The 20,721-nt window shown below is 38.7% G+C and overlaps 1 protein-coding gene across 1 annotated transcript; it reads left to right on the top strand.

Annotated features, from left to right (window-relative positions):
• The first annotated feature begins 3,854 nt into the window (after positions 1–3,854).
• On the top strand, positions 3,855–20,711 carry LOC109208018 (putative RNA-binding protein YlmH). Its single transcript, XM_019371017.1, has 12 exons — positions 3,855–4,100; positions 7,237–7,346; positions 7,555–7,686; positions 7,770–7,843; positions 7,939–8,044; positions 9,611–9,679; positions 10,378–10,442; positions 10,538–10,636; positions 11,792–11,891; positions 19,864–19,916; positions 20,008–20,218; positions 20,320–20,711. Exons 1-11 carry the CDS (start codon positions 3,938–3,940, stop codon positions 20,048–20,050), a joined length of 1,014 nt encoding a protein of 337 aa, XP_019226562.1. The 5' UTR covers positions 3,855–3,937; the 3' UTR covers positions 20,051–20,218; positions 20,320–20,711.
• The last annotated feature ends 10 nt before the right edge of the window (positions 20,712–20,721 follow it).

Genomic DNA, 20,721 nt, shown 5'->3' with positions numbered 1-20,721 from the left:
CGTCACCTAGCGCGTGCGTAGCCCCCGCATTTAGCACAATTATTCAATTATTAATCCTATAGGGACAGTTCCCCCTCACAAAGTTAGAGAGGAGACTCACCTAGCTCCAAAATGCGCTCCCGAATATCAAGAACAAGCCCAAGCTCTTAATTCGAAGCCGAACGATCGCAAACTAGTTAAAATAGATAAGAACTAGTCAATAAAGGCTCAAAAGGCCGAATTCTAACCATTTAAGTAATTTCCCAACCTTTCCCACAAGTTTTCTAAATTCCGACCCCGGGCCCACGCGCCCGGATTCCGAGATTTTTCGAAGGAAATTGTTCTCTATGCCCTAAGGATCGATAATATATGATTTCTAGTTCATTACATAGTAAATTACATGATTAACTCTTAGTTTTACCAAAACCCTAGGTCTAGCTCTAACCCTTGATTTTTACTTAATTTCTAGTGTTTAATCTATCTAATGTTCATGTATTTAAGCTAAGGGAGAGTGGAAATTACTTACCTTGTGATGATATGTGGAAACCCTCTCTTTTGGAAGCCCCAATTTCGCCCAAGTGTGGAGAAGAATGTGAAATAAATGCACCTAAGTTCGAATTAAAAGAGTTCACTGCCCAGCGATTTCCGCTTCTGCGGTTTGGGGACCGCACCTGCGGTCCCGCACCTGCGGAAATAAGGCCGCATCTGCGGCTCTGGGCTAAGGGAGGCTGGACCGCATTTGCGGTCTGAGAAGCGCTTATGCGGAACCGCTTCTGCGGAAATAAGGCCGCATCTGCGGCTTCCTAGGGCCTGACTTGGGCCGCTTCTGCGATCATTTGACCGCATCTGCGGTCCCGCTTCTGCGGTCCTTGAACCGCATATGCGGTTATGACAGAAGCAGCAACCTTCAGCCTTTTCTCAACTTTCTAACTTCACTCGAGCCTCGGTCATTTGACGCTCGGGGCTCCCGAGCCCCGCCCGAACATACCGACAAGTCTGAAATCACGAGGCGGACCTACTCGAACCCTCGGAACTCCCAAAACAACGCTAAATCTTATAATCACCCCCTAAAACCAAATGAATCAAACTATTGAATCCTTAAATTCTTAATTCTCCTCTAACGGGTCAAAACGCCCTTAAACTACTCGGATTGACACCAAATCTTACGGGCAAGTCTTAAATGACATTACGGACCTGTACCAAGCTTCGAAACCAAAATCCGAGCCCGATACCTAGGGAATCAATGATTTCTTAGTTTCTTGAATTCTTTAAAGCTTCCATTAAACAATTTTAAATAAAAATTCATTACTCGGGCTAGGGACCTCGGAATTCGATTCCGGACACACGCCCAGGTCCCATATTTTCCCACGGACCCTCAGAAATTGTCAAATCATAGATCCGGGCCCGTTTTCCCAAAATGTTGACTGAAGTCAAACTTGGTCTTTCAAGAAATCCTAAAGAAGCAAATGGGCATATTTTTACTCAAAACTCTACCAATCCCCGAACCAATCGCCCCCGCAAGTCGTAAACTAGTTAAAGCAAGTACAGGAGGCTTTATATAGGGGAAAGGGGTTCAAAAAGGCTAAACGACCAGTCGGGTCGTTACAAGTCCCATCATCAATAGCCTGATGGGCGTTCATCTGTGCATGTGGGCACTCATTGTCCCAATGTGGTCCGCCGTAATGACGACATCTGGAAGGAGGCTTTCTCCCCCTATCATTGTTGTTTGACGCAACACTGTTGCTGCCTGAGGAAAGAGCTTTAGATTTGGTTGAGTTCCGATCTCCCCCACTTCTGATAGGGCCACCATTGCTAGGCTGGCCCCCTTTGAATCCCGCTCGGGCAGGCGGCTGAGGCCTATCCTTCCGAGCTTCCATTTGATAGTCCCCAAGGCATTCAGCTGCTTGGATCGCCTTGGGCAGGGTATCTACCCTTTGTCTTTGTAGCTCCACACGGGCATAAGGTTTCAACCCTTCCAGGAAGGTGAAGAGCTTGTCCTTGTCCCCCATGTCGCGTACGCTTAGCATGAGCGCGTAGAATTCCCGTACGTAGTCCCGCACTGATTTGGTCTGGCGGAGCTCCCGTAGCTTCCTCCTTGCATTGTATTCAACATTTTCGGGTAAGAACTGTAGGCGTATGGCTGCCTTCAGTTTGGCCCATGTCTCGAGAGCATCTTCACCGGCCCTGATGGCTTCGTACTTCACCCGCCACCAGAGTTTAGCATCACTCTGAAGATACATGGCAGCAGTTGCTACCTTCTTAGCTTCCTCCAGGCCCCCAACAACATCGAAATACTGTTCGACGTCAAAGATGAAGTTCTCCACTTCCTTGGCATTCCTAGCTCCACTGTATGGCTTTGGCTCAGGAATTTTCAGTTTTTGTGTCGCGGAAGCGGGGTTCACAGCGCCCCTGATTTGGTTTCCACCTCCTCGAAGTAGGCCCTGTAAAGCAGCATTGACAACATTGAGCTGGTCTGTCAATTTGTTAACAGTTTGTTGCATGACAGTCACCCTGTCTGCCTCTTGTGCCCTGTAGGCTAAATCCTCGGTGCGCTCTTGTTAGAGTCCCACGAATTTATCAAAAATTTCGGCTGCCTCTGTGGCTGCCGTCTGCCGGTCTCCCTCGGAGTCGCAACTATTTTCTATGTCAGCTTCGGCCTGGAGTACTCTGCAGTCCAGGTCGTCCAACCTTTGCACTAGGCTGGTTCTTAGTTCAGGCACCTTATCCACGATAGGCCGTAATACCTCAACCGTCTCTTCAAGGGCCGCAATGCGGTCCCCATGATTCACCATGGTCAGAAATGGTGGTAATGTCAATGCGTTCCCTCGTCCGATGTCGAGCCTAAGCTCTGATACCAACTGTTACGCGGCGCCTTCCTGAGATTCCTTGGAAGGGCGACGTAAGGCTAAACAACTGATGTCAGTGCAGTTATGGACGCCAACTGAGGTCCCCTGCGCTAGACTAGATTGTCAGTGCCGTACGGGAAAACCAATGTCAAGAGTAATTGAGAGAACAGAAATGAGAATTGAGAATGAAAGAAAGCCTAATTGCATTAATGAAAGCTATTACAGAAAAGCAACGCGGTGTCGAGGGGGAGAGACACCAGTACAGAGAATTAATTACTTGCTAGAAAGTTTGATTGCTTGATCCCCCTAATAATGCTTAAAAAAAATAATCCAAAACTACAAGACTAGACTTGACTAAGCTAGAGAAACATAATGGAAGTACATGAAATAAAACTACTCTATATTTACAATGATAATGACTTAGTTTTCTATAAGGCAGCAGCAGGTCCGTTGTCAGCAGCAGTGTCTTTGGCATCACGGTCTGCGCGCGCGACGTTGTCTGCGCGCGCGGCGCTGTCTGCGCGCGCGGCGCTGTGGCATCTGCTTGCGGCTTGGTGCTTGCGAGGGATATCGGTGGGGCGACAGAGGCACCTGCGCGCTTGTCACTTGGCACGGCCAAGACCACGGGGCCGTCCGTGGCGCTAGGCATTGGGAGGCTTGCTAGGACGCCACGGGGCGCGCCCAAGGGGTCATGGGGTATGGCTGGAAAGCCGCCCATGACATTATTCATGGAAATAATCCATATCCACATATATGCTTTTACGTGTCGAGTCTTGCAAAATAAAACAGAATAGAAATTCTACCACGTAAAACGTGGTTTACTACCACGTTGAACCACCTTTTTTATCCTAACATGCCAAACGGCCTTAAAACGTGGTTCAAAAACACGTTTTACATATTTTGGTCACTATTTTTTTTTTCCAGTTAAAAAAATAATTTGAGTCCAAAAACAAAACATTTCGATTCCGGACTCTACCAAAACCTCTCATTTAATATTGCAACATATCCATTCACCCAAAATCTTTATTTACTCCAAATTCCAAAATACCCAAATCGTTGAACTGGAAATTGCCCCACAAACCATTGCCACTCCCCTTAAAATCCTGAACCAAATGTGCTCACTACGAGTGCCGACCATGGCTGCCAGTGGCTTAGCCTCACTTCCGATTCTCAGAAGAGTACTTCCTTCACTCCTATCTTCTCGTCCCACTCATGCCGTCAAAGAGATCTTTTACGATAGAACCCTCATATTACGAACACCTCTGCGCTCCTCAGGTCTGCAGACTTCTCTTTATCCTCATTCCTCCGTTTCTTCTCGTAATTTTTGTGTCAATTTGTATCATTGTAGTGAAATTTTAGTTGAATAGTGCAATTTCACTTCAAAATAGATTTGAACAATTTGAAGCATATGCAAATTATTTTGGTTTTCTCTTAGCGTAAAATACTGAGATCACTAGATGATGAAAGTTCGAAAAAACATTGCCTTAATCTTGAAATGGTTTATATTTATATTTTAAATTAAAAATGTTAAGAAAAATAGTACAATTAGAGGATAACAGTTTAATTGATATAATCAATCAAATTAAAAAAAATTGATTCTTTCAAATGCCTATATTGCTTATAGCAATAGAATAATGTTAATAACTCGTGTTTCCGTTGCTTCGGCGAAAAGAAGTTTTTCAAAATTAAAATTGATAAAATCTTACCTTAAGATCAACATTGTCTCAAGAGAGGTTAAATAGATTAGCTATATTGTCAATTGAGAAAGACTTATTAAGAGAAGTTGATTATAAGAAAATTATTAATAACTTTGCATACAAAAAGAGTCTAGAAAAATAGACTTCAAATAAAAAAAAAAGTTAAGGCCCCTCATAAAGTTTGGCTTTAAACCACAAAATTGGTTGGGCCGCCCCTGGCGGGAGATTTGGTTAACTCATCTATAACACAATTGTATACTATTTTTTCAAGTAGCATGCAATTAAAATTGCATATGCTTGAAATTAATAGCCTTGACTAGGCTTATCATTTGAGAAGTCCAACATCAATCTACAACATCATCCTGAGGCATTTTATCAAACAATTGCCGTGCACCTTCCAAATGAGTGAATGGCCCATTAATACAACATATCAACAAGTCTAGTGTCAATGAAGATATCAGATTCAAACTTTGTATTAACTATCCTCATCAATCATACCTTTATTTGAAAAGCTGAAATTTCACTGCAAGTTACCAGTACAAAGGTGAATGCTGGATTGTATTCTGCAGAATTGAACTGTGTGTGCTAAGTGCTGATTCGTTCACACCTAGTCCATAACTTGTACTTCCACAAGATGACAAGTGCCTTGGGTATATAATCAAGTAAGAGTGCGAAAATTGCATTTTTGGACGAGTTTTGGTCGTTCATGTGCATTTCAAAAGATCAATAGGCAGTTAGTGCTTTTATAAGTGTATTATTGGCTGAGCCAATGTGGTCAATTCAGACTAGGACAAGGACCGTATAAATCACCTTGAAATAATAATGATCAAATAAGACCACGTTTAAATGTCTAAAGACTATTTTGTCACCTTTTCTTTTATCCATATATTTGTCTGCCTCAACTCCCACATAAAGATCAAACGAAACTATCCAAGCAACAACATTAAGAGCCCGTTTGGCCAAGCTGCCAAAAACTACTTATTTTGAAAAGTACTTTTGTTCAAAAGTGCTTTTCGAAAAAGTACTTTTGGAGATTAGCAATCTGTCTTTGGTCAATTCATTTGAGAAGTACTTTTTGAGATATTTGATAAATAAATTGTGTTTGGCCAATCTTTTTAAAAAGTATTTTTGAGTGTCAAATTACGAAAAATGACAGTAAAGGTTTAGTTTACAATTAACATTATCCAAAAAAGAGAAATTTTAAATATTTATTATAAAAAAATTTAATTATTTTTTATCTTTATTTAATTAAAGTATAAAACATAAAATAATATATATTGAAATCTTTAATCAATATAAAATATGAGTTTATAAAAGCAATATTGGTAGGAAGATATGTGCTTACAAGTTACATGTAAGAAAAGCACTATCTTTTCTTGAGAAAACGACGAATTAGGTAGTATTTCATTATGTCAACTGTATTATATGCATGCACGCCAAAAAGAAATATAAATAATACTACATACTAGAGATTATATAATATTGATATACTACGAAAGAAAAAACATATCTTTTGAAGAGTGCTTGAATCTGGTGATTAGCATTGTTATTTCAAAGAGTAATAGGAGACGGAAAAAGAAAAGAAGAGATCTATTTATAGTAGAGAGATTACTCCAAAGCGGAGTAAGAGAAGAAGAATAAAAATACGCTAAAAATAAAAAGAAGAAGAAAAGGATGGCGGAGAAAAAAGTAAAGGTTAAATTAATGAAGGATAATTTAGGAAATATAAATTTATGATAAGGATAATTTTTGTTTAAAAAAAATTAATTTTCTGTGTTTGCTTCTGCTTCTTGGAAGAAGATAGAATTTGTAGCTTCTTCCCTAAAGCAGAAAAACTGCTTCTGCTGCTGTTGCTCAAAAGCACTTCTCCGTTTTGGCCGAACCCCTCATATTTCCAAATAAGTACTTTTTTGGGAAAAAGTACTTTTCATCTCCTAGAAGCTTGGCCAAACAGGCTCTAAGCTGATTTCTTTTAATGACTATTTGGATAACTTTGCTGATTTATAGCATATGAGTAAATGGTGTAGGATTGGAAGAGTTATGCTGAGGCATTTATCAAACAATATCTATTAACCTAAACATTCTACTTTAACTATCCTCATCAATCATTCCTTCTGTTAAAAGTTGAAATTTCACTGCAAGTTACCAGTGCAAAGGTGAATGCTCGATTGGCTTCTGCAGAATAGAATTGTGCCTGCTAAGTGCTTATTTGTTTTCACCTAGTCTCTAACTTGTAGTTCCACAAGATGAGGTGCCTTGGGTATAATCAAGGTAAGAAAGAGAAAATTCCTTTTTTTGGAATGACTATATGTTTTTTGGCTGTTTATGTGTGTTTCACAAGATCAGTAGACCATTAGTTTTTTGGGCGATATTGGCTGGGCTAATTTGGTCACTTGCAGACTAGTATTAGGACCATATCAGTCGTTTTGAAATTATAATGATCAAATAAGACCAAGTGGAAATGTATAAGGACTACTTTGATCACCTTTTCTTTTATCCATTTGTCTGCCTCAACTCCCCCTTAAAGATCAAACAAAACGATGTGCAATAGCTTAAGGACTACTTGGATAAATTTGCTGATTTCTAGCATCTGAGTAAGTGTTGTAGGATTCGAAGAGTCCTTCGGAATATCTATTGGCCTAAACTTTCTACTTTTGGTTATAAAATTTTAATAGCTGATGACCCACATATTTGTTGAAACTCTGTCGAAACAGCTTTTGGAATATGCGACCTACCACAGGCTATTAAGGGTGATACAGATGTTTTACTGAAAGGATTGGGAGACAAGAACACCATTGAAGATGTGAAACGTATTGTTGAACTGGTACATATACATCTGCCGGACCAATCAATCTTCTCTCAATTAGCATTTGCAAAGTCATGTTTAGGTTTTTCTCTTTGGTCCCTGTTGCAGAAAAAGAGCCAAAGCATTGTTCTAGGTCTTAAACCTAAACTGATTGGAGTGATTTTTGAAGAGTTTCGAAGTTCTTAATGAAGGGATAGTTCTTGATAATCACTTGTCTACTTCTCAGGCGAAACGGGCATCATTGAGACGAGAAGTTTTACATACTGACTTTCTGACCCCACCTGTTCTGAAAGAGTCAATGCTAGTCTTAGAAAGGTTAGCCGACGTTAAGATCGTTGCACAAGGAGGATACCCGGAGGTAGGACAAAATATTTTATATAGAACTTGTTTGAGCACTAAAGCTGCTTGAGCTTATATTTTTGTTGTTCTTGTTCCACATAGGCTGAACGTTGCCGTCTCTCAGTTGGGCATCCAGATGCATTAACAAGTGATCCAGATATTGTCTCAGCCTTGAGGTAGGTCCTCTTGTGGTTTGTTCAGTTATATCTGATGTTTAAATCAACCAAATCATAATTTCCCTTAATCATTGTAAAAGAGATCCCTTTTCCAGTATTTCAGGGAACTTTTCATTTCAACCTTGTTCTCACGGTGATTTCCTTGGTGCAATCCTTGGTACGGGGATAGTAAGGAATAAGCTGGGAGATATACTCTTGCAGGTATCTTCTTTATTTATATATTGGAGGTTCTCTCTGCGGACACACTAGGTTGGACAAGATTAGGAATGAGATTATTCGGGAGAAAGCTTCATCAAAAAAAAAAAAAAAAGATTATTCGGGAGAAGGTGGGCATGGCCCCTATGGAAGATAAGATGCGTGAAGCGAGGCTTAGATGGTTCGGGCATATGAGAAGGAGAAGCCTAGATGCCCCAGTGAGGAGGTGTGAACGGTTGGCGCTGGCAGGTAGGAGAAGAGGTAGAGGGCGGCCTACGAAGTACTGGGGAGAGGTAATCAGGCAGGACATGGCGCGACTTCAGCTTACCGAGTACATGACCCTTGACAGGAGGGTATGGATGTCGAAGATTAGGGTAGAAGGGTAATAGGTCGTTGTGTGTTTTTCTGATCTGTTCCAGGTTTATTAGGGCTAGCTGACTAGTACATTGTCTTCGATTCTTAGAATGACAGTATTAGGGTTGTTTTAGTACTATCTTCCGCTTCGGTTTTCTAGTACCTTGTCGTGTTACTGCTTGTGGCTATTACTTTTGCTATTGCTATTGCTACTGCTTTCTTCCATTTATTTTTCTCCGGTCCTTACATTGTTGATATCATTTTCCTGGCCTTGTTGTTATTTACTTGTTCCAATTCTTCCTTTCGAGCCGAGGGTCTTTCGGAAACAACCGCTCTGCCCTCCAGGGTAGGGGTAAGGTCTGCGTACACATTAGCCTCACCAGTCCCCACTTGTGGGATCCCACTGGGTTGTTGTTGTTGTTGTTGTTGTCTCTTTCTCACTCTTGCAAGTTTCCGCAACACCAAATTGATTCATCATTTGTTTGGATACAAAATAAATATATAAAAGAATGATAGGAGTGACGGAGAGTGAAAATTTGTTGATCAAATGGAGGGCTCCTGAGAATTTAGTTGCGGGCATCACCAAAGAGAGGATCCACCTTTTTATGCAGCTGATTTGTTATGTAATAAAAGATGAGTTAAAACTTAAATGTGGAGCTAGTGGTTATGAAGAAAAGTTGTAGCTCAAGACTTGATCTCCTAATGAGTCCTCAATTTAATGTGGAAGTGGTGACTCAAACATCTATTATAAGATGCAGAAGTCGCACAAAGTTTGACGGGTGAAGCAACTTCCAAGATAGATTGTTGAAATCTCCCTTTTATAGCAAGAACGTACTACTAAGTTAGCTTAGACACAGAGAATCAGAGCACGACAAAGTATCCTGCTGGGCTACTCTCTAAAAGGAAACCGATTCCTGAAACAGAACAGTTGGCTGAGCTTCTTTAAAGACTGCTGATTCACAGTTTCAAACTACTATCACTAGATAAAAATTTCTGGCAATATCAAATTGTCACGTTGGATTATCTAAAGTTTTTGAATTTTTTCTTATGAAGTTATATTTTGTTGTTTACTGTCTTTGACATGTTCTGACCAATCAAAAGCCTCTAGATTTTCATGATGTTGGTCTTGTGTGTGAATTTATGTAACTTTTGTAACATATTCCACTTCCCATTTGACTAAGTATTAGGTTGTTTTGAACATTTCTTTGTGATGTTTAGGGTGAAAAGGGAGCTCATGTTCTTGTTGTTCCAGAACTTTCTGACTTCATTTTATCAGCATTGGACAAGGTAAGGATACTTTACCTATTGCTTCCACTTGCAGTATCTTTTTCTCCATTCATCATCAAAGTACTTAAGTATATTGTTCTCCATTCGTCATCAGAGTACTTTAGTCTCTGCATTCTTAAGCGCATCTGTCATGTCATTTGCATTTATATTGGTAGTTGGATCCCTTAACCTGTAAGTTTCCCTAAGCTGAAATTGGCTGGACAATGGAAAATACTTACTCTTGGTACTCTTTCATGGGTGTGGGATAGGTTGGGAAAGTCATGCTGCAAGATGCTTGATTACTTTGCTATCTAGTATGTACAATTCTTTTTCTTTTGTCTTTTTGTATTTTCAGGAGCCTTATTATCTTTGAATTACAAAAAGTTCTACACCAAATGAAAGAAAATAACTTGCTTCCTTTATGCATCTATGTGATTTTCCATTATAACTTTTTTTTGTCCCTACTTCACGCCACTTGCTTCTACCAGCCAACTAACGCTGAAATTTTCTTGTGACTATCGACAACTACTGTACTCACCACCAACATCCACTAGTATTATATGATATTACATTGATTTGGACAGTGATTAAGTATATGAATTTTTCTGCATAGAACATCTTTTTTGGAAAAATCCAAAAGGAGCAAAAAGTTTCTAGCTTTAAAAATTTGTACTGGTGTGATTAAGTTGTAAAGCTTTCCACTTAATTTTTCTTTGTAGGTTGGAAATGTTTCTGTCTCTTGCAAGAAGATTCCTTTGCTAGCCCTTGAATACGAACCACCAAGGTAGAAGATGTACAGTAATAGTTTCTTTGGTTTCTTCTCTTCACGCGTAGAATGTTATGATTTAGGAAATTTTGTTTTTGTTGTACTCTTTCTAGGACCAAGTCCTTAAAATCTGTTGAGGCATCACTGAGACTTGATGCCGTAGCTAGTGCAGGATTCAAAGTTTCACGAACCAAAATGGCCAGTTTGATTAGGTAATCTCCTTTCATATATTTTTTTCTTTCCAAAATATATTGCTTGTTGCGTGCTTGGCACTGTGAATGACTACATAACTGATCCTTACATTAATTCATCGTATATGAATAATTAAAATGACTATTGCCTGAATTTATGATAATGATTCACGTGTGATCCATAATCAATTGTCATAGATTTGCAAGCTGTCCTTTCGGTACAGTATAACCTTGAAATTCCATATATTGTATTCAAATGGGCTTCTTCCATGAAATTTCTTCACCTTCTCATTGTTTCCTACACTTTTTGGGTCTTTTAACCCTATAACCAACAGATCTCGTTTTGATTTTCACCTGTGAAAGAGCGAGGTAATTTAAAAGAATTACAACCATAACCTTTCCCAGGTTCGACATTTATGGCTATTGACATAAGGGAATCTTCCTGCAGTGATGCACATTCTCCCTTATTTCTTAACAATAAAATTCAGTTCTCGAAGGGTTAGTAACAATTTATATTTCCATTCATAAGCATGAAAATGAAGAGTTTTTATTTATTTATGATGCATTTGCTTGAGTTGTCTGTAAGAAAGGATTTCTTTCTTCTAGAACTAGATGGTCGCTGTGCAGTGATTCATTATCTATTTAAGGAAAGGAAACACAACCAAAGAAAAAAAATTGATTCATTTATTATAGTGGTAACAGGTCAGATGAATAAGTAACTTCTTGATGGAAGTTTGTTAATCACTTCCTAAAAAGAAATCAAAAGGAAAAGGAAAACTAGCACTGAACTGACACAACTGGTGAGAGGGTTTTAGTTTTGTGTTTGATTGTCACTTGTCTAAAATAGCGCTTATATCCCAAGCTGGGGAGAGGTGGTTGTTGTAGGCTATTAGATTTTCTCAAACAAACCTGCTAGGGATCCAAGATTTTACAAGGTTGCAATTTCTGTGTAGTATCTAAGCTTATCGGGGTGGTTGGGTGGGAGGAAAGGGGTGATATTTTGAGGTTGTTTGCTGCTGTAGCCTCAAAATTGAATGAATCACTAAGGATGTGGATAATATGTTGATTTGGTGACAGTTTCTATATGCTTACTGCTTAGACCATGCAGATGTATTTGGCCAAATACTTTGTTGCCTAAGTTAATATTATCTCACTCTTATCTTGGTGGCCTTTCAGTAATGGAGATGTTCGTGTCAATTGGACAACTGTGACAAAAAGCAATACTACCATTAAGACTGGAGATATCATATCAGTTAGTGGAGAAGGCAGACTTAAGGTAAGTTATTTCTCAGAAAACTCTGCCGCCACTACGGAAGTCAATGAATCAAAGGAAACTCCCTCCCATATTCCACACACAAAACAGATCTCCCATAGACAAGAAATAAATTTTGGTTTACTTTTATAATGCTTGTCCAATATTGAGCTAAATATGCTCTTCTCATTGGCTCATTTGCGAAAAAAAGGGCATACCTATCTCTCCCTATGAGTTCTGAGGTTGAAAATCCATTTTTTCTTCAGACTTGGCTTAAAATGTAAATTCCCTTTTCCCCAACTATTGGAAGTATCATTTTCCAATTTTGTCACTCAATTAAGTGCGATCATTTCTAATTTCAAAGATTATCTCTGACCAACAAACAAAGCTAAAAGATAAAATGTGATTAGAGAAAAAAGTCAAGTAGTAAGCTTTGCTCTAAATTCCGGATGCCCTACTATAATGCCAATTTTGCAATTGCGGTTTTTAGATTAATTAGGTGTTGTAACTTCGAGAATCTCCACGAATATCCACAAGATGAGTGTCGTAGAAATGTGAATGTTAAGATGGATGTGGGTCATTCAAGATTAGAAATTATCACGTTCAGCTGAAGGTGCAAGTAGCACCATAGAGAATAAATTAAGAAAAGGTCGCTTGAGATTGGTCACGTTCTACATCTACTTCCAAAGCATATACGACTTTGCATATGTGAGAGATAATTTGGACGGCGACTCAAGCTTATATTTGATAGCTTCCATGATGAAGTCCTTCAATTTCTCAACAGGAATTAGACCTTCAGCGGTGACTTGGATTTCCTTAGTTGTCGTTGCTTGCTTTTCGGAGGAGTTCCATTTCTCTTGTAACGTTTGAAGATTTAAAGGTGTTTGTATGGTTTCTCCTTGTACTATGCTATCCAACTTATTTGTTAACTTGGAAGGTTTAGCATCTTGATCTTGCACGCGCTTTGAGAAGCCTTCAATTGCTTTTATCAAATTTGTGAGTTGTTCTTCTACGGTAGAAACTTCAATAACCGTTGCTTGCACGATGTCCGTAGAGGATGAAGAATGAAATAGATCATTATTGGGATAGAGCTTGGAGGTCGCATTAATGGAGACTAAAGTAGATCCAGCGCTCAAGTCATCATCATAAGCTTGCATGAAAGTTTTCTCAGACTTGGATAAACTAAGTTGGGCAAGAACCTTTTCGATCCTTTTGGCTTCCCTTTTTGGGTCGTGCTTGTAGAGGATCTTGCTCCTTTTGAAGATGAAGATCCAAAAATAGGGGTTGACGTGGACGACACCTGGAGTGCTCGTTGTCCTAAAGAGCTTGCTTTGCTCCTTGTAACTGGCCCAAAACTTCCAAAGGTAACATCGAGGATGCTTTCCACATCAGCATAGAACTTGGAATTAGCAGCCTCACTGGAAGTTGATCTGGAGTTAATTTTCTGTGAAGTCATTTCGATGTTCTTGAACTTTGTTGATTGAAAAGTTGAGATGAGAGTTAGAGATTGTCCCACCGGGCGTGCCAGAATTTGTAGACAATAAATTTGCATCAAGAAAATAGTCGAGATCGAAAATATTGCAACAATCGTAGTATTTGATTTCAAGTAATATGAGCGTACAATCTATATGATTCCTCTAATTCTTCTTTTCAATAGTAAATAAATTCAAGGGCCTTTGAGCTTGATCTTGAATCTATGTTTGTTGTCACGAACGATGATGTTGAATTCACCTAGCACGATTTTGATTTGAACTCATACTCCTTGAATCTTGATTTATTCTTCGTTCTTGAGCTTAAACTTGATTTCTTGAACTTGAACTTGATTGCTTGAAGCTTGAAACTTGTAGAGAAATTTGTGGCGTTTGATCCATGAGCTCTTTCTTGCTTCTTGTTATCACTTCTGGTGTCTTTTCTGGGTTATGAAGACCCCTATTTATAGTTGTAGGAGGGAAAAGTTATGGTAAGACCAAACTCATTCCGACCAATCAGATTGAAGCGTGACAAGGCCGCATTTGATTGGCCAGAACATGTCACTTGCACATGTGGCACAATTTCATTGGCCATTTAATTTGACTTGGCATGCCTTGTTATTTTGACACGTGGCTTGATCCTATTGGTTTTTTTTTCGTTTGACTTGGCGTGTCACGTCATTTTACACGTGGCACTAAATTGGGCCTCTAGGAAGTGGGCTCATCACTTGTTGCCCAAATGAACTTGGACTAATTTATTAAGTCCATCTATATCAGATTTATATAATTAATTCAATTATATTAGCCCAGTAAATTTATTTGGACTAATATATCTTGAATTTAAAATATAGTCCAAATTAATTTATGAATTTAATTCCGCAAATTTTATATGCCTACAAAAACACAAAAACACAAAAACACAAAAAATAATTCAAAACAAGAAAATATCTAATAGGCAAATACATAATAGAACAATTAATTAAAAATACCATCTAAAACATATTTGTATTAAACAGTAAATGTTAAAATGGATCTTTCCTAACTTTACATAATCTTTCTATTTGTACCAAGCAAAATATGACATGCCCACGTCAACTTAACACAACCAACGTTCCAATCACAGTTCTAGCATTGAAGATCCATGAAACAAATTTCGAAGCTCATTTGAATAAAGTTGTAACTCAAATCAATTCGTTCCTTACTAATTCAAACTCATAACTTACTAACAGTTAAAGAAAAACTAAGAATCTAATGATCTATTTTGCAATTTTAAACTTATCACTACAACAAAACTTGTCTCTTAACATTTACTAATTTGTTATAATAGCCATGAAAAGGAATTACTAAGCAGATCCTCTGCTATCAATGTTTGACTTCATAACTTGTACTAATAATGGCATTAGATTTTGATAAAGTGGATAAGGTAAAAATAGTATGGAAGAATTCAGGGATCATCCATTCAATCTAACATAAAGGAGGAATCTGAACATAATAATGATGTAACTCAATGAGCAAAAACTCAAACACTATGTTACATGGACTCAGAATTAAATTACTCTACGCTACATGGCCTAGATAAAGCTAAGTTGGATAGCCAGATCTCATAACATTTACTAAGACAGAATATTAAACCTCAACAATTATAAGCATGAATCATAACTTCACCACACCATCAAAACTTAAACAAAAAAAAGAAATCGTACATACACGCAAGTTCCTTAAATAGGAATAGAGGGCGGGGGTTAGATATGGACCTTTAAGATGACACTTTTCAATCTGATAAGAATCTCCAAAGAAAGCTTTACAGTTGAATTAGTAGCGACCAAAACCAGGACGAACTCGAAAAGGAGCTAGCGAAGTGCGACCTCGTTGGCGACCTCGAACTCAACCGAAGCTTTTGAGCCTCATGGTGTTTTGAGGCTGGTTTTGAGTTGGGTTTTAATATTAAAAAAAACTGCTGGAATTTAGGCTTGGCTTTGCCGCGGTTTTGGAGGAAAAAGTTGGTTTTTGGCTCATTTCGTGGGTGCGAACTGGCAACGTTTTTGGTTGTTTTCGGGTGCCTCTCTACCCTTCCGGGATAACGGTAAGGTCTGCATACACTCTATCCACCCCAGATCTCACTAAAGGAATTTTACTGGGTTGTGTTGTTGTCTGCTGTATTTTTTGGGTGTTTTATGGCTGTCTCCAATTGTTCTCTTCTAAAATAGTTCTCTTCCTTTTTATGAATAGGATGTGCTTTTTGGAGTTTTTTTCTCTCATATGTTCTCCTTTTCAAAAAAATGTTTTCCCACTTTTATAAAGAAGAAAAATTATGGTTAGCAAAGGGCTTGGAGTGGGGAACGTGGGATTGGGACGTGAGGAGTTAGAAAAAGGTGGGGATTGTGTGTGTTTTTCTGTTTTAGGTAAGGACCAGACTTTTTGATAAAGTTTGATAACAAACTTTTCAATGTTGACGCAAGCTACTTCATTTTGTTTTCTTCTTCTTCTTTTATATTTTATTTTAAAAGATAAATTAAATTATGAAAATAAGAATATTGATCAACTACTTTTACACCATGAAAAATATAAGAAAACTAACTATTTACATGTACTTTAAATGATAATAATAAAAATATGTGCTAGGGATATCGTAGGGTCAGTTTGGCAGGCACCAAGGCGACTGGTGGTGGAATGACGTAGTCTCCAAGGCAAAGTGGAGGCGAAGAAGGAAGCGTATATGAAGTTGGTAGGGAGCACTAGCGAGGAGGAGAGGAGAGCGAACATAGAGAGGTACAAGGTAGCAAGAAAGGAGGCTAAGTTGGCGGTCATGGAGGCTAAAGATGCAGCGTTTGGCCGTCTGTACGAGGAATTAGGGGAAAAGGTGGGGATAAGAAGTTTTGGCTGGCTAAAGCGAGGGAGAGGAAGGCTCGGGATCTGGATTAAGTGAAGTGCATCAAAGACGAGGACGGTAGAGTATTGATGGGGGAGTCCCAGATTAAGCAGAGATGGCTACTTTCAGGGTCTTCTAAATGAGGAGGGGGATCGGGATATAGTGCTAGGGGATCTGGGGCATTCGGAGAGTCTCCGAGACTTTAGGTATTGTAGGCGTATTAAATTGGAAGAGGTCGTGGGGGCTATACGTAAGATGAGTAGGGGCAGAGCGACCGTACCAGACGAAATTTCGATAGAGTTTTGGAAGTGTGTGGGTTTGAGTAGCTGACTGGGCTGTTTAATGTTATTTTCAGGACGAAGAGGATGCCGGATGAGTGGAGGTGGAGTACAGTGGTTCCGTTGTACAAGAACAAAGGTGATATTCAGTGTTATAACACCTATAGGGGTATCAAGTTACTAAGTCATACCATGAAAGTTTGGGAAAGGGTGGTGGAGGTGAGGGTGAGAAAGACAGTGTCTATATCTGACAACCAGTTCGGGTTCATGCCGGGTCGCTCGACTACAGAATCTATCCACCTTATTAGGAGGTTGGTGGATCAGTACAGAGATTGGAAGAAGGATCTGCACCTGGTGTTTATTGACTTGGAGAAAGCGTATAACAAGGTCTCTAGGGAGGTGCTATGGAGATGTATGGAGGTAAAAGGTGTGCCGGTAGCTTACGTTAGAGCGATAAAAGACATGTATGATGGAGCTAAGACTAGGGTAAGGATTGTGGGAGGCGACTCGGAGCATTTCTCGGTTGTTATGGGTTACACCAAGGATCTGCGCTTAGCCCATTCTTATTTGCCTTGGTGATGGATGCATTGACACCATATTCAAGGGGAAGTGTCATGGTGTATGTTATTCGCTGATGACATAGTCCTGATTGATGAGATGCGGGACGGTGTTAACGAGTGGTTGGAGATTTGGAGACAGGCTCTCGAGTCTAAGGGTTTCAAATTGAGCAGGACTAAGACAGAGTACTTGGAGTTCAAGTTCAGCGCCGAGTTGAGGGAAGTAGGCATGGATGTGAGGCTTGGATCACAGGTCATCCCCAAGGGAGGTAGTTTCAAGTACCTTGGGTTGGTTATTCAAGGGGGCGGAGAGATTGACGAGGACGTCAATCACCGTATAGGGGTGGGGGTGGATGAAATGGAGGCTATCATCTAGAGTCTTATGTGACAAGAAAGTGCCACCGATACTCAAAGGTAAGTTGTATGGGACAGAGTGTGGGCCGGTTAAGAACTCTCATATCCAGAAGATGAAGGTAGCTGAGATGAGGATGTTGTGGTGGATGTGCGGGCACACTAGGATGAATAAGATTAGGAATGAAGATATTCGGGAGAAGGTGGGCGTGGCCCTGTGGATGACAAGATGCGGAAAGCGAGGCTCAGATGGTTCGGGCACGTGCGGAGGAGAAGCCTGGACGATCCGGTGAGGAGGTGTGAGCGGTTGGCTATGGTGGGTACGAGAAGCGGTAGAGGACCGCCTAAGAAGTATTGGGTAGAGGTGATCAGACAGGACATGGCACGATTGCAGATTTCCGAGGACATGACCCTTGATAGGAAGGTCTGGAGATCGAGCATTAGGGTTGTAGGCTAGGGGGTAGTCGAGCTTCTCCTTCTCCATTCCAGGGGTGAAGCGAGTTTGATTAGGTTGATCTTAGACGGCTTGTGGTTAATGTAGAGTCCACACTACCCTTACTGTTTTTTATAGCTCCGGACCTTATTTGCTGGTTATTGTTATTGCATGTCATCTATTTTATGGTTTTTAGGATGGTGTCACTATTTCTATGGTTATGATGACGATACTGATGAATTGTCTTTTCTTGTTTATTTCCATCTCCTGAGCCGAGGGCCTATTGGAAACAACCTCTCTGCCCTATCGGGGTAGCGGTAAGGTCTGCGTACACACTAGTCTCCCCAAACCCCACTTTGTGGGATTTTACTGGGTTGTTGTTGTTGCATATATTTTTTTGTAAATTTTTATTTTCTCTTTACAAGTAGAAATAAAATATGTTCTATATATATATATATATATATAATTTTTCTCAAATAAAACCTATTAAAAGTAAGATAAAAGTCAAAAAAAATCAAGATTAGACCTAAAAGAAATATTTATAGTATTGAATTCGGGTATGGTAAAAAATTAGTTCTTCACAATTTGTATGCTAATAAAAAAATGTAGAGAACTTCTTTTGCTTGAGTACCTAAATCTTCCAATATTGGATTGATATGGGTCTAAATAGAGGGACATGGACCCGGACTAGTTTGGAATTGAAGCGAAGTATATTGTTGTTGGAGAATTTCAATTGGGGCAATTTTTAGGTTGGTTAAAGAAGTCTCATTTTGATTGAGTCTTTATCAAGATTGCTGGAGTCAGTTCTATAGTTGCGTGTTATGTCTGAGTTGGAAATTTGGCTAAATACTAAGTAGGCGTTTGGGCATAAGAATTGTAAAATTCGAAAAAATTGTGATTTTTTTTTTCAAGTGAATGGTATTTGAAATTTAGAGTTGTATTTGGACATAAATTTCAATTTGGGTTGTTTTTGAGGTTTTGTGAATGATTTTCACTGGGTCGTTGTTGTTATTGTTGTTGTTGTTGAATGATTTGAGTGTAAATTTTGAAAAACAGTTTTTTGCAATTTTTCAAATTTTCGAAAATTTCCAAAATGCATCTTTAAGTGAAAATTGAAAATTTTATGAACGAAAAAAGATGAAATTTTTTTGGAAAAATCTTCCATCAAATTATATGTCCAAATGGGCACTAAGAGCCCGTTTGGACATACAAAATTTTTTCCTTTTTTTCAAATTTTTTTTTGAAAACAATGTTTGGTTATCCCATTCTTACAAATTTTTCCTTTTTCACTTGAAAATCCATTTTCAAATTTGAAAAACTGGTTCTAACCACTTTTTCAATTGAAATGGGAAATTTGCTAGTTTTTAGTTTTACCAATTTATCCTATATTTTTAAAATTTATAAAATGACCCCATCAATTTTTCATCTTTGGCAGATACATCTTTGACGACTGATGGTGGAACATCAGTCCTAGTTGATTTTGCATCTTCTGTGTATTGCAGTAAAGCAAAATATGATAACAGATAAACAATAATATTTTGATTGTTTATTTCAAGTAGGATAATCAAATTGGGGTGGTTTTGATATTTTTACAAGTTGTGGTATATAAATCATATTTTATGATTTTGAAAAAAAAGACATCCAAATATATTGCAAAAATTATAACCAAACAACTTCATCATCAATTCAACTTTTAGTGAAATTCTAAATTTGAAAAAATAATAATTTGGAATTCATGTCCAAACGCCTACTAAGCTTGTTTGAAGACATGTCTCCTTTTTCTGCTTTGTTTGGTTTTAGGACATTGTTAGTACGAATCAGAGATTTATCAAAATTCAATGGTGATGATTATATATTGTTCAGTGATTTTGGAGGTATGGGGATTTGTGTTGTTGAATTGCTTGTCCTTAAAAACCAATTATGCAGTCAACCAGTGCTAGCTCATTTTGGGACTTATAATGAACATTTTCTTACATCCTATTGGGGAACAGTGATGAGAAATGAAGTTGTTTCTGCTGACTTATGTATCTCTTGTTCAGATTGGAGAAATTAATTCAACAAGGAAGGGAAAGTTTGCAGTTGAGCTCATTCGGTATTTGTAAAGCCTGAAGTTATTTCGCAATATAGATTCTGTCGACTCAAAAGCTCCTATAGGTGCTTATCAAGCACTCATTTGCACACAGTTCTCGCGGTGACGAAAATATAGTTCTCTCAAGTTTGCAATGATGTTACAGTTGTGCGCCTGAGGCCAGTTCCATGTTGTCTGCAACTCGGCATTTCGTGGTTTAACTTTTTTTGGGAGACAAAGCAGGAAAGTGGAGGATGACACACAGATTGGAACTCGTTCAGTCATATTTCCTGATAATATCAATTTTGTAAAGGGAGCTACAACCGGTAAGAGTCTTGAATTGTTTCACTGTCAGTGTATTTAAAGAAACAAATACCCATTAAATTACCTTTAGATACAAGTAATACAATCATATACATTTTTGAAGATGCAGGTCCAGGGGCTGGTGTCTGGAAATTAAACTTCAGTTGTGGATAACTGGATATGTACTAGCAGTTTAAGTGAATCATCTATTCAAATTGTAAAGGGCTATGTTCACTCATTTTTTCAGAATTCTTCAGTGGGTTGGTACGAAAGGGCAATCACTCTAGATCTAAAAGTGACGTTTCTATTAGAGAGAGATCGAGGGTGAGTCCAGTTGGTTCAACTAAACCTACCATTTTCGGCTTGAATTATGTATGCATATGACTAAATTGTCAACATATTACACATTAAATTCATTGACTCTAAAATTTTAGGTCCTTGATACATCTGACGGCACGGCAGTGCATGTTAATCATCAGGCAAAGGAAGTAGAAGGCTACACTTTGGATTATTAAATTTTGTTAGT

This window comes from Nicotiana attenuata, unplaced genomic scaffold (genome assembly GCF_001879085.1).
Source record: "Nicotiana attenuata strain UT unplaced genomic scaffold, NIATTr2, whole genome shotgun sequence".
Classification (NCBI taxonomy): Eukaryota; Viridiplantae; Streptophyta; class Magnoliopsida; order Solanales; family Solanaceae; genus Nicotiana; species Nicotiana attenuata.
Note: the sequence above shows the minus strand (reverse complement) of the source record. Positions and strands in the feature narration are given on the sequence as shown.